Genomic DNA, 14,485 nt, shown 5'->3' on the forward strand with positions numbered 1-14,485 from the left:
TGGCTCCATGGATAGAGCGTCAGCCTGAAGACTGAAGGTCCCAGGTTCGATTCCGGTCAAGGGCATATATCTTGGTTTCGGGCACATCCCCAGTGGGGGGTGTGCAGGAGGCAGCTCATCGGTGTTTCTCTCTCATCAATGTTTCTAACTCTATCACTCTCCCTTCCTCTCTGTAAAAAATTAATAAAACATTAAAAATAAAAAAGGATTCCAATTACAATGTACACAGATGAGAATTAGTGGTATTCCTAAAATTCTTATTCATAATAAAAACTATAGGTGTCCGCATGAGAACCTGAATGGTGGGCTATGTACTTCATGAAAATAAAGCAAAATATTCACTAAATTCTGGGGTCAGTCATTGCATAATAAATTCCAAACTACTGAGTGGAAGTTACAGGGGCTTGAAAGGCTGATGTGGGGCAGGAAGTTTCACATGCTGTGGTCATAGTACTGCTAAAGGAATGGCAGCCTAGAAGACAAAGTGAAAAACCAGAGAGAAACAGAAAATAGGAAATGAAAGAAACAGAATTAATTTTTCTGAGTTCAGCCAGCAGTGTAGCCTGGCAAAACTATCCTATCCCATATGCAGAGTTCAGGAAAATTCTGCATCTTGGGTACAACACTGTCACTGGTATTGCAATATTCCTATTAATTATTGAAAATTTTTACACAGACAGCCCTGTCCTGAGTGTAGTTCCTGTCCCCTGAATGTTGCAAACTCACATGCCCTCAAAAAGTTTTCAGCTGAACACAGTGGCACAGAAAAGGAAGAAACTTCGATGACATCATTTACAAAAATCAAGAACTATTTTAAAAGAATTATTTAATAGTATTATTCTCTAATAGAAGAAAATACTGCACCTTAGAATGTATCCAATATTCCATGAGAAAGTGTACACAAGTGAAGTCCATACAACAGCTCACAAATCTTTAAGGCAGAAACAATCAACCCCATGATTTCACTCACACAAGACACCAGAAAACAAAGCAGTATCAAGTGATATGGGATTACAGTCACATTAATATTTCCTTTTCAAGACTTCAAATGATTTCAATATAAATAACACTCCAAGTAACTCTACATATGGAAACACCAATTCTTTTGATATATCCAACTATATAAATATTCCCTAATTACATTTTAAGTTTGGAGGACACTGTTTAATAAACATTCTGACTTAGAACAATACCTGAAGAGCATTTTGGTTATTAGTGTGAATTCACTGATACTTTGAAAATCATAGTCAATTGCATAAAGTTTTAACATCTTTAAAATCTACTTAAGGCATAAATTCCTTGAAGTTTTGTGAAATGTACATTTTGAAGAAAAATCCTTCCTCCTATTATCATGAATATGGAATTTCTACAAAATTATAAGCTGATACTGAGCGAGGCTGTAGGTCCAAGTATATGATTTCTGACATTCTTCAGATTTAAGGTTTCCCTCTAGAATTAATTCCAATGTGAGGAATAAGCTACAGATGCTGAATAAAGACTTTAGGACACTGTTTACATTTGTAGTTTCTCCCCAGGATGAATTCTGATGTCGGGCCAGGGTTGCATACTGTGTAAGATTTGTCACACTCTTTATGTTGATGGGAATCAACCCAGTAATAATTATCAGAGATAGTATGACATATAAATGAGGACATACACTGACAATATGCCTCATAATTTGTAAGACTTCATCTTATCATTCTCAATGAAGTTTCAACCATGGAGAAACCTTTGGATGAAAACTACATTATATCTGTTTCTTTAGAATGATTCCTGAAATGTTGAGTTTGACCTCAGGTTAAGGCTCACATTTTCTACAGTGTAAAGTGTCCCTCTACTATTCAATTCCCTGATGTGCAGTGAATTGAGCTGTGGGTATATGCTCCATCCTATTCTCTACATTTGTTTGGTCTCTCTCTCTTATGAATATCTCAATTATAATAATACCTGAGTGACTTTAAAAGGCTTTTTTACATTTTTCTCTCCAGCATGAATTCTATGATGTTAAGTACTCTGCTGATCAAGGACCGACCACACAAGGCATATCTGTAAGACTTCTCTCAAGTATGCACTCTCTGCTCTATAGTTTAGCAGACACACTGAATGAAAGCTTTGTTACACTTTCTACATGTAAAAGGCTTCTCTCCAGTATGAACGATATCATTCTTAGTAAGGTAGGAGGAATTGACAAAGGATTTTCCACATTCTCTACATGTATAAGGCTTTCTCAAGTATGAACTCTCTGATGCTTAATAAGTTTTGAGGGGTAGCTAAAGGCTTTGCCACATTCTCTGCATTTATGAGGCTTCTCTGCAATGTGAACTGTCTGATGCTTACTAAGTTCTGAGTCTCTACCAAAGGCTTTCCCACATTCTCTACATTTATAAGGCTTCTCCGTGTGAAGTCTCTCATGCTTAATAAGGTTTGATGGACACCTAAAGTCTTTGCCACATTCTCTGCATTTATAAGGCTTTTCTCCAGTGTGAACTCTCTGATGTTTAATAAGGTCTGAGGACCATCTATAGGCTTTACCACATTCTATACATTTAAAAGGCTTCTCTCCAGTGTGAACTTTCTGATGATAAACAAGGCTTGAAGATGCACCAAAGGATTTGTCACATTCTTTACATTTAAAAGGCTTCTCTCCAGTATGAACTCTCTGATGGTTAGTAAGTTCTGAGGACCATCTATAGAATTTACCACATTCTCTGCATTTATGAGGCTTCTCTCCAGTTTGAACTGTCGGATGCTTACTAAGCTGTGAGTTTCCATCAAAGGCTTTGCCACATTCTCTAAATGTATAAGGTTTTTCTCTAGTGTGAACTCTCTGATGCTTAGTAAGGTATGAAGAACGTGTAAAGGCTTTGCCACATTCTCCACATTGATAAGGCTTCTCTCCAGTATGAAGTCTCTGATGATTAGTAAGGTATGAGGAACATGTGAAGGCTTTGCCACATTCTCCACATTGATAAGGCTTCTCTCCAGTATGAACTATCTGATGATTAATAAGGTATGAGGAACGTGTAAAGGCTTTGCCACATTCTCCACATTGATAAGGCTTCTCTCCAGTATGAATTCTCTGATGATTAGTAAGGTATGAGGAACGTGTAAAGGCTTTGCCACAGTCTCCACATTGATAAGGCTTCTCTCCAGTATGAACTCTCTGATGATTATCAAGGTATGAGGAACTTTTAAAGGCTTTACCACATTCTCCACATTGATAAGGTTTCTCTCCAGTATGAACTATCTGATGGGTAATAAGATGGGAGGAACATGTAAAAGCTTTGCCACATTCTCCACATTGATAAGGCGTCTCTCCAGTATGAACTTTCTGATGATTAGTAAGGTATGAGGAACTTCTAAAGGCTTTGCCGCAATCTCCACATTTATAAGGCTTCTCTCCAGTATGAACTTTCTGATGATTATCAAGGTATGAGGAACTTTTAAAGGCTTTACCACATTCTCCACATTGATAAGGCTTCTCTCCAGTATGAACTATCTGATGGGTAGTAAGATGGGAGGAACATCTAAAGGCTTTGCCACATTCTCTACATTGATAAGGCTTCTCTCCAGTGTGAACTCTTTTATGATAAGCAAGGTGTGAGGTTCTACCGAAGGATTTGCCGCATTCTCCACATTTATAAGGCTTCTTGCCAGTGTGAACTCTCTGGTGGATAGTAAGGGTTGATAACGCAGTGAATGTTTTGTCACATTTTCTACATATATAAGGCTTATCTCCAGTATGAAATAACTGATGGGTAATTAAATGTGAGGAAAATCTAAAGGCTTTGCCACATTCTCTACATTTATAAGGCTTCTCTCCTGTATGAACTCTCTGATGATAAATAAGGTTTGAGGACTGGTTAAAGGCTTTGCCACATTCTCCACATTTATAAGGCTTCTCTCCAGTATGAAATAATTGATGGGTAATAAAATGTGAGGAACATCTAAAGGCTTTTCCACATTCTCTACATTTATAGGGCTTCTCTCCAGTATGAACTCTCTGATGATAAGTAAATGAGGACTGGTTAAAAGCTTTGCCACATTCATTACATTTATAAGGTTTCTCTCCAGTGTGAATTCTCAGATGAATACTAAGGGTTGAGGGATTGGTAAAGGCTTTGTCACATTCTGAACATTTATAAGACTTTTCTCCCATATCATTTCTATGATGCTGATTATGTCTTGAGGACTCACTAAAGCTTTTTCCATTTTCCCTGAGTTTGTAAAATTTTGCAATAGTATGAATTCTTTCCTTATGTACAATAAGAGATGAGTGACATTTAAAGGCTTTGCCACATGCTTTACATTTGAAAGGCTTCTCTCCAGTATGAATTTTCTGATTTAGAATACAACCTGAAGACAAATTAGATATTTTACCAGAATCTTTACATTTATAATGTTTTGCTCCATTATGGATTTTTTTCATTTTATTTAGATTGAATATTTGACTGGGTATTTTACCACAAGAATTCAATTTGTAAGTCTCCTCCCCAGGATGAACATTCTCTTGTTCAGTGTAATTTGAATACTGCTGAAAAGACTGAACACTTTTATTTCCTTTGTGTGTCTTCTTCACAATAGGAATAACCTGACATATATTGTGATTGGAACTTGGGTCAAAGACATTTCCATTTTTATGTTTCTCTGAAAGCTCGCTTCTCCAATGATGATTAAGATATGATCCTTGCTTAAAAATTTTCCACAGTTGATTGCATTGGTAACTTTCATCTCCATTATGTGTACTCTGGTAGTAATAGAAGATAGAAAGTCCTTTAGTGACAGTTATAATTTCATTAAACATGTACATGTGTTCCATAAGAAACAATTTGTTACATTTAATAAAGATGGTTGTCTAAAAAAACCTTTCCTAATTTTTAAAAATTATACATAAAACATAAACACAAACATTGTCAGAGGAAGAATAATGATTCTTATTTAAAAGATTGCCAATTCCCCAGCTACCGTGGCTCAGTGGTTGAGCTTAGATGTATGGACAAGTTGGTTGAGGTTCCATTCCAGGTCAGAGCACAAGCCCAGGGTTCCCCAGTATAAGGAGAGCAGGAGGCAGCCAAGAAATGACTGTCTCTCATTATTGATGTTTTCTTCTGTCTTCCTCTACCTCCCTATCTAAAATCAATAAAAGTATATTTTTGAATAAAAAATAAGAACCCTAGCTCAACTGGCTTAACAGATAGAGCATTTCCCTGAGGACTGAAGGGTCCCAGGTTTAATTCCAATCCAGGGCACATTCTCAGGTTGCAAGTTTAATCCTCATAAGGGTATGTAGGAGGCAGCCAATCAATGATTCTCTCTTATCAATGATTCTCTCTTATCGAGAGAGATTCTCTATCTCTCTCACTACCTCTCTGAATTTTAATAAAAATACATTTAGCAATAATAATAATATTAATGTTATAATAATGTAATCCCTCTAATGTATGAAATAATTATTATCTGAAATATTTGTGGTATAGAAACGCCCAATACTCTCTAACTTCAACAATTTGCTATATAGAAACCCCCAATACTCTGTAACCAATATCTTGATGTAAAAACTCTGCGTCCTTAAAATTTAAAATGCCCTTGCCTAAACCGGTTTGGCTCAGTGTAAAGCGTTGGTCTGCGGACTGATAGGTCCCAGGTTCAATTCCGGTCAAGGGCATGTACCTTGGTTGCCGGCACATCCCTGATAGGGGGTGTGCAAGAGGCAGCTGGTCGATGTTTCTCTGTCATCAACGTTTCTAGCTCTCTCTCTCCCTTCCTCTCTGTAAAAAATCAATAAAATGTATTTTTAAAAATAAATAAATAAATAAAATAAAAGTTGTTTTCAACCATTACATGCAGAAACACTGATCTGCAAATAAACTGACTTTAATATCAGAGGTTTCCCAAATGCATACTACATTTGACCTCTATAGATAACAACAATTTTATTATAACCTTTCCAGATTAGTTTTGTTTATACTAATTCCCTCTCTTCTCATCACACTCTTCTGAAATATCAAGGCTTTCATTAAGTGTACATTATATTATCAACATGACAACTTTTATATCTTACCGGTATTTTTTCAGTGAATAAATCTTGTATTCCGGACTTTGGCATAAAGACCTGGTTACTTTCAGAGGAAATAGCTTAAAAGAAAACAAATTTTCAGTTTTGACATTGAAGTGAGTGTACATTGAAGTTATCAGCAACTATAGGCCAAATGACAGTTTTGAGTACTCCAAGAACCAGTGAAAGATTCATTTAAAGCTTAATATAGATACCATGAGGAAAATTCACATCAAAGAGGGACAAAGAGTAGCTTACATTTGCCAATGATGTAAAAACTCTGCGTCCTTAAAATTTAAAATGCCCTTTTTACCTGCTCAAACCCCCTGGCACATCATGGCCATAATTATAAAAACACTCCCAATTCCCAGTTTCTTCACTGGAGAGAAAGAAGAGAGAGAGAATTGCATGTTCAATGATCTCCCTGTGCTGAAACCATCATTGTCACTTATAGAGATATATGAACAGGGAATCTGGATGGCTGGCCAACCTTAATTGCTCTGAATGGTCAGAGCTAAGCTAATCATTGTTTAGTTGAGAAGTTTGTAGTTAAAGCAGCCTCCAACTGTTAGTCATATGTAAATTCTTGCTGATTGGCTATTATTGAGTGTCCTGCCTAAAGGATACGTGTGTATCTCATAACCTTAATAATAGGGATAACAAGGCCAGAGCAGCTTGTAGTCCTCTCCCTAGAGGTGGACTCCCGCCTGGACCACTATTTCCCAAATTAATTCTTTTTGTTTCTTTCATTTTGTGTGTGGCCTTCTGCAGAAACCCAAACCCTGAACAGGAACCCTGAACCACGCGGGATGTGAAAGGAGCTCCCACATCCCTGTTTTGAAGCATCTTGAATAAGAAGCATCTGTTGTGCATGACACAGTGCAAACGAATGGCAGTACATGGTGAGTGCCCTGTAGAAGCTGCTACAAAGAAACTATGAGATATTGTTCAAGCACCACAGTGACGGCAGTACTTAAGACATATTATCAACCCTGAAAAGATATCGTGTGCCTGAGAAGAAAACAGAGAATATTTCCCACTGGTATATTAAACAGACAATGGAACCAAATTAGAGATACTGAAAGCAGTGTTGAACGAAAATAGAATTTGTTCCACAGATGGCTATTATTTGTTTCTTCATAAAGAAATCATGTTCAAAAGTCTATTACTTTACAATTCAGAAATCTCAACAAAAGATATCAAGTCATGCCGAAACTGGTTTGGCTCAGTGAATAGAGTATCTGCCTGCGGACTGACGGGTTCCGGGTTTGATTCCGGTCAAGGGCATGTGCCTTGGTTGCGGGCACATCCCTGGTGGGGGGTGTGCAGGAGGCAGCTAATCGATGTTTCTGACTCTCTATCTCTCTCTCTTCCTCTCTGTAAAAAATCAATAAAATATATTTTTAAAAATAATAATTAAATTAAATTAAATTAAGGTGAACATCCCAGGACTCCATGTAACGAAGTCAATCATGAAAAGAATATATGCAATTAAAGGCTTCAGGCTTCCTGATTTTAAAACATACTTCAAAGCTTCTGTTACCAAAAACTATAATGAAGCCCTAGCTGTTTTGGCACAAGGGATGGAGCATCTGTCTGTGGACTGAGGGGCCCTGGTTCAATCCAATATATATAAGAAACTTACACAATTCAACACCAAAAAGACAGTATTATTGAAAAATGGTCAGGGGACCTATCATATATAGATATTTCCCAAATAGGACATATTGATGTCCAATAGACATATTAAATGATGTTCAACTCATTCATCATCAGAGAAATGCAAATGGACACACCATAAAATACCACCAAACACCTAACAGGATGCGAATCATTCATAAATAAAAAAACGACAAGAATTACCAATGAAGTGGAGAAATGAGAACGTTGATGCACTGTCAGCAACATTATAAACATACTGGTGCAGCCACTAACAAAACACGGTGGAGGATTTTCCAATATTTACAAAAGGTACCAGGTAACACCATGAATTTATATCTGGTGATTCATACAGAAAACACATATGGTCAGGGCACATATAAAATAATCAATTAATACCCAGCTGAAGTTTCTATCTCTAAGTCTCCTTTCCTCCCTGAATTCAACAAAATCTTTCAAAAATCAGGGAGATTCTAAAAATCTCAATAGGCCAATAACTACGGAAGAAATTGAAGCAGTCATTAAAAAGCTTCCAACAAACAAAAGGCCAGGACCAGACTGCTTCACAGGGAAGTTTTACCAAACATTCAAGGAAGAACTGAAACCTATCCTCCTCAGACTATTCCAAATGTTTCAAGAAAAAGGAACACTTCCACACTCCTTCTATGAAGCCAGCATCAACCTAATACCAAACCCAGATAAAGACAACATAATGAAAGAGAATTACAGGCCAATATCCCTCATGAACACAGATGTCAAAATCCTCAATAAAATTCTAGCATATCAGATCCAGGAATACATCAGAAAGATCATACACAATGGCCAAGTAGAATTTATCCTGGGGATGCAGTATGGTACAATATCTGCAAATCAATAAACGTGACACATAACAAACAAATTGAGAGATAAAAATCACATAGTCGTGCAGAAACCGGTTTGTGCTGAAACCAAGCTAATCTATGATTCTCTCTCATCATATACATATACACATATACATATATATGTATATATATTATTTTACATATATATAAAATAATATGTATATTATTTTTAAAATTTTATTTTTATTGATATTTTACAGAGAGGAAGGGAGAGGGGATAGTTAAAAACACTGATGAGAGAGAAATATCCATCAGTTGCCTCCTGCACACCCCCCAGTGGGGATGTGCCCGAAACCAAGGTACATGTCCACAGGCTGATGCTCTATCCACTAAGCCAAACCAGTTTCGGCCCAACCACCTTTCTTAATTAAAACTCTCAGCAAGGTGGGAATAGAAGGATCATATCTCAACATAATAAAAGCCACATATGACAAACCCACAGCCAACATCATACTCAAAGGGCAAAAACTAAAACCATTCCCCCTAAGAACAGGAACAATACAGGAATGCCCACTCTCACCATTACTGTACGACATAGTACTGGAAGTATTAGCCACTGTGATCAGACAAGAAATAAAAGACATCGAAATTGGAAAAGAAGTAAAAGTGTCCTTATTCTCAGATGACATGATACTGTACATAAAAAATCCCTAAAGACTCCATAAAAAATTATTAGACTTAATAAAGGAAATCAGCATATGCAGGATACAAAATTAACACCTTAAATCTATGGCATTTCTATATACCAATAATGAACTTACAGAAAGAGAGACTAAAAAAACAATCCCATTTACATCGCACCAAAATAAGTAAGATACCCACGAATAACCCTAACCGGTTTGGCTCAGTGAATTTTTTTTTTTTTATAATATATTTTATTGATTTTTTACAGAGAGGAAGGGAGAGAGATAGAGCCAGAAACGTCGATGATAGAGAAACATCGACCAGCCGCCTCCTGCACATCCTCCACTGGGGATGTGCCCGCAGCCAACGTACATGCCCTTGACCGGAATCGAACCCGGGACCTTTCAGTCCGCAGACCGACGCTCTACCACTGAGCCAAACCAGTTTTGGCTGGCTCAGTGAATTTGATTAACAACATTTACAGGGAAGTCATACAACTTTAAAAAAGGAAGATAAACACCACAATAAAAAAATGGGCAATGGACCTAAATAGATACTTTTAAAAAGAAGACAGAGACAAATGAAAACATACTCAAAGTCACTAACTATCCGAGAGATGCAAATCAAAACAACAATGCGGCCAATACTGGTTTGGCTCAGCGGATAGAATGTCAGCCTATGGATTGAAAGGTCCCAGGTTCGACTCCATTCAAGGCCATTTACCTTGGTTGCAGGCACATCCCCAGTAGGGGGTGTGCAAGGGGGCAGCTGATTGATGTTTCTCTCATCGAAGTTTCTAAGTCTCTATCCCTCTCCCTTCCTCTCTGTAAAAAATCAATAATATATATTAAAAAAACAAAACAAAACAAAAAAACGACAATGCAATACCATCTCACACCTGTCATAATGGTTATCATCAACAAATCAACAAATGATAAGTGCTAGGGAGGATGCAGAGAAAAAGGAACCCTCGTGCAAGACTGGTGGGAATGTAGACTGGTGTAGCCACTGTGGAGAACAGTATGGAGTTTCCTCAAAACACTAAAAATAGAACCGCAATTTGACCCAGTGATCCAACTTCTAGGAATGTATCCCAAGAAACTAGAACCACCAATCAGAAAAGATATATACATCCCTATGCTCATAGTAGCACAAATCACCTTAGCGAAGAAAACAGTCTAAGGGCCCATCAGCAGATCAGTGGATTAAAAAAACTGTGGTACATCTACACAATGGAATACTATGCTGCAGTAAAAAGGAAGGAATTCTTACAATTGGCAACAGCATGGATGGAACTGGAGAGCATTATGCTAAGTGAAATAAGCCAGTCAGAGAAAGATAAATATCACATGAACTCAGTTATTAATAGAATAAAATAAACAACAATAAATGATGAACAAAAACAGATCCAGAGACAGAAAAGCATCAATCAGACCATCAAGTCTCAGAAGAAAGGTAGGGGAGGATGGGTATAAGGAGGAGATATCAAACAAAAAAATTTTATGCATGCATATAAGCCTAACCAATTGTCACAGACAACAGGGGGGATGAGAACATCAGTGCGGAGGGGAGGGGATGGTGGGTAATTAGGGGATAAGGACATATAGTAATACCTTAATCAATAAAGAAATTTAAGGTTGATCCAAGATGGCTGCGCCCAGGTGAACACCTAGCCGCAGCCGCACACAACAATTTCAATAAAATACAACTAAAATATAAAACGGACATTGCCCAGAACTACAGGAAGGTTGACTGACTGGAAATTCTACAGCGAGAAGCAAGGAGAAAACCAGAAGGAGGCGCGGAGGAGCTGGAAAAGCCCAAGGTACGGAGACGCGGCGCGCGGAGAGGACGGAGCCAGAGAGGAGGGAGGCCGAGTGCCTGGCGAGCGTTCCCGAGCGGAAAGGAGAGAAAAGCTCCCACTGTGCTGGGCCCCCAACTGCTCTGAACCCGGTTCTGGGCCAGACCCCGGGGACTCAGGCTCAGCCATAGGGATCCGGGCTGTAAGGCGGAACCCCAGGGAGAGGAGAAAGGAGGTCCTCGAGGCGCGCACACTGCGCGCAGAGAAGGGACGGTCGGCTGTGCCGTGAGATTGCCCTGACGGGAAGGAGACTGGGGCTCCAGACTGCTGTGAACGCCACCTCCAACTCCACTTCCAACTGAACTGAACCCCAATACCGGGCTCATTGTGGGAGAGCATAGACTGTTTGGCAGCAGGCGAAAATCGAGGGCACCTTTCTCTCAGAGGCGCCGGCAGCAGCGAGCACTGAAGGACCCGCATAGGGCGGGGCTGACAGAAGCCAAAGCTGCAGGCTCCACCCTGAAATCCCGCCCCATCTGTAACTGCGAAATGCGACAACAAAATAGATCACAAACAAAAGAAATGGAGGACAAAAAGCGTCTGGATATAGAGTTCAAATCTACGCTTATAAGGTTTTTCAAGAATTTCCTAGAAAAGATGGATAAGGCCTATGAGGATATGAAAAGAGATCAACTAGAATTAATAAGGAGTCAACAAGAAATGATAAGGGATCAACAAGAAATAAAGAATACATTGTCTGAAATAAAAAATATTTTACTGAGTCCTAAAAACAGAAGGGAAGATCGCAAGAATCAAGTCAAAGATTTGGAACATAAAGAGCCAGAAGACACTCCTCCACAGAAGCTAGAAGGCAAGAGAATCCAGAAAATTGAAGATAATGTAAGAAACCTCTGGGACAACTTCAAGCGAACCAACATCAGAATTATGGGGGTCCCAGAAGATGAGAGAGAGCAAGATATCAAAAACATACTGAAAGAAATAGTGACAGAAAACTTCTCCTACCTGGTGAAAGAATTAGACTTACAAGTCCAGGAAGCTCACAGAACTCCAAACAAAAGGAATCCAAAGAGGACCACACCGAGACACATCATTATTAAAATTCCAAGAGCAAAAGACAAAGAGAGAATATTAAAAGAAGCAAGAGCAAAGAAGGTAGTAACCTACAAAGGAGCACCTATACGATTGTCAGCTGACTTCTCAACAGAAACCATGCAGGCCAGAAGGGAATGGCAAGAAATATTCAAGGTGATGAATAGCAAGAACCTACAGCCAAAAATAATCTACCCAGCAAAGCTATCACTCAGAATCGAAGGCCAAATAAAGAGCTTCACTAATAAAAAAAAGCTAAAGGAGTTCATCACCACCAAACCAGAATTATATGAATTGCTGAAGGGGGTTCTTTCAGAAGAGAAAGTAAACAAAGATAAAAATTATGAACAACAAATACATAACTATCAACAAGTGAATCTAAAAACCAAGGAAATTAAAAAAATCTGATGAACAATATTAACTGTTGAATATAATAGAATCAGAGGTATGGAAGGGGAGTGAACTGACGATTCTTGGGGTAAAGGGGAGAGGGGGGCGTGGGAAGAGACTGAACATAAACTGTGCACCTATGGATGAGGACAATGGGGAGAGGGGAAAGGGCAGAGGGCGGGGTGGGAACCTGGTGGAGGAGAGCAATGGTGGGGGGGGGGAAGGAACATTTGTAATAATATGAACAATAAAAACTTATTAAAAAAAATAATAAAAAAATAAAATAAAAAAAATAAAGAAATAAATAAAAAAAAATAAAGAAATTTAAAAAAATAATAATAAGCCGAAACCGGTTTGGCTTAGTGGATACAGGATAGGCCTGCGGACTGAAAGGCCCCAGGTTCGATTCCGGACAAGGGCATGTATCTTGGTTGCGGGCACATCCCCAGTAGGGGGTGTGCAAGAGGCAGCTGATTGATGATTCTCTCTCATCGATGTTTCTGACTCTCTATCCTTCTCTCTTCCTCTCTGTAAAAAAATCAATGATGTATTTTTAAAAAAATAATAATAATAAAATGGAGTGTGACTTTTTTTGTTTGTTTTTGTTTTTATATATTTTATTGATTTTTCACAGAGAGGAAGAGAGAGAGATAGAGTTAGAAACATTGATGGGAGAGAATCATCAATCAGCTGCCTCTTGCACCCCCCCCACTGGGGATGTGCCAGCAACCAAGGTACATGCCTTGACCAGAATCAAACCCGGGACCTTTGAGTCCGCAGGCTGATGCTCTATCCACTGAGCCAAACCAGTCTCGGCTGGAGTATGACTTTTGATAGAGGCTTTGCCACTTCCAATCCAGGTTGTCCTCTGGTCATAAGACATGGTAGAATATTAGAATATTCTAGAAAATGATGTTCTAAAATATTATTTTCTGATAGTACCTTAATTAGTGTAGACAACATGTAATTTGTGCAAACACTGACTTCCTAATTCACATACATCATAAAGCCTTTCTATTCTATTCTAAGGACCCCAATTTGTTCTGATTTAAAAAAAATATATATTTTTTTTATTGCTTTCAGAGAGGAAGTGAGAGGGAGAGAAAGAGTGAAACATCAATGATGAGAATCACTGATAGGATATCAACTCCATGCCCCCTACTGGGGAGCGAGGCAACAACCCTGTCATTCATTGGTCCTTGACCAGAATCAAACCTGGGACCTTTCAGTCTGTAGATCAGTGCTCTCTCCTCTCAGCAAAATCAGCTAGGGCCCAAATTGTTCCTCAAGAACAAGAATCTAACATTGGCTGAAACCGGTTTGGCTCAGTGGATAGAGCATCAGCCTGCGGACTCAAAGGTCCCAGGTTCGATTCCGGTCAGGGGCATGCATGTACCTTGGTTGTTGGCATATCCCCAGTAGGGGGTGTGTAAGAGGCAGCTGATCAATGTTTCTCTCTCATCGATGTTTCTAACTCTCTGTCCCTTTCCTTTCCTCTCTGTAAAAAATCAATAATATATATATATATATATAAAGAATCTAACATTGAAAGCAGAAGCCCCCTAGAGATGTTAAGTAATAAAGGAAACAAAATCCTGTAGTTGGAGTAGGAACTCAGGAAGGAAGTCATGCTCACCCACAGAGGCCAGGTTGCTGTAGTTCTCCAACATCACATCCAGGTACAATTTCCGCTGAGCTGGATCCAGGCATTCCCACTCCTCCTGAGAGAAATCGATGGTCACATCCCCGAAGGTCAACAGTCCCTGAAAGAAAAGACACAGTTACAAAGAGGTCACCAGAAGAGTTCATATCACCAAATATGAAAAGCAAAACGTGAAAACCAAACATGAAAAGCAATGGGGTTTTGACAGAGGGGGTATTCTAAATTATCCAGTAAGAATATTTTGCCCCAATGCCATTCTCTGATGTTTTCTAACACTGACACATGAGGATAACACATGTCAA

General features: G+C 38.7%; 4 protein-coding genes across 15 annotated transcripts in view; all 4 read right to left on the reverse strand.

Moving 5' to 3' along the window:
* LOC118710240 (zinc finger protein 420) overlaps positions 1–14,485 on the reverse strand; it is a 241,764-nt gene that overhangs the window by 148,741 nt on the left and 78,538 nt on the right. The gene's annotated exons all lie outside the window — the stretch shown is intronic.
* LOC118710213 (zinc finger protein 208) overlaps positions 1–14,485 on the reverse strand; it is a 141,251-nt gene that overhangs the window by 86,461 nt on the left and 40,305 nt on the right. The window lies entirely within an intron of this gene.
* LOC123651699 (zinc finger protein 320-like) overlaps positions 1–14,485 on the reverse strand; it is a 124,209-nt gene that overhangs the window by 20,833 nt on the left and 88,891 nt on the right. The gene's annotated exons all lie outside the window — the stretch shown is intronic.
* The window catches only part of LOC118710269 (zinc finger protein 11-like), a 53,170-nt gene continuing 40,254 nt past the window's right edge, over positions 1,570–14,485 (reverse strand). The window contains 2 exon segments of the mRNA XM_045575938.1: positions 1,570–2,230; positions 2,233–4,128. Coding sequence (XP_045431894.1) covers positions 2,088–2,230; positions 2,233–4,128 — 2,039 coding nt within the window. The 3' untranslated portion in view covers positions 1,570–2,087.

This window comes from Pipistrellus kuhlii, unplaced genomic scaffold, assembly GCF_014108245.1.
Source record: "Pipistrellus kuhlii isolate mPipKuh1 unplaced genomic scaffold, mPipKuh1.p scaffold_m20_p_71, whole genome shotgun sequence".
NCBI lineage: Eukaryota > Metazoa > Chordata > Mammalia > Chiroptera > Vespertilionidae > Pipistrellus > Pipistrellus kuhlii.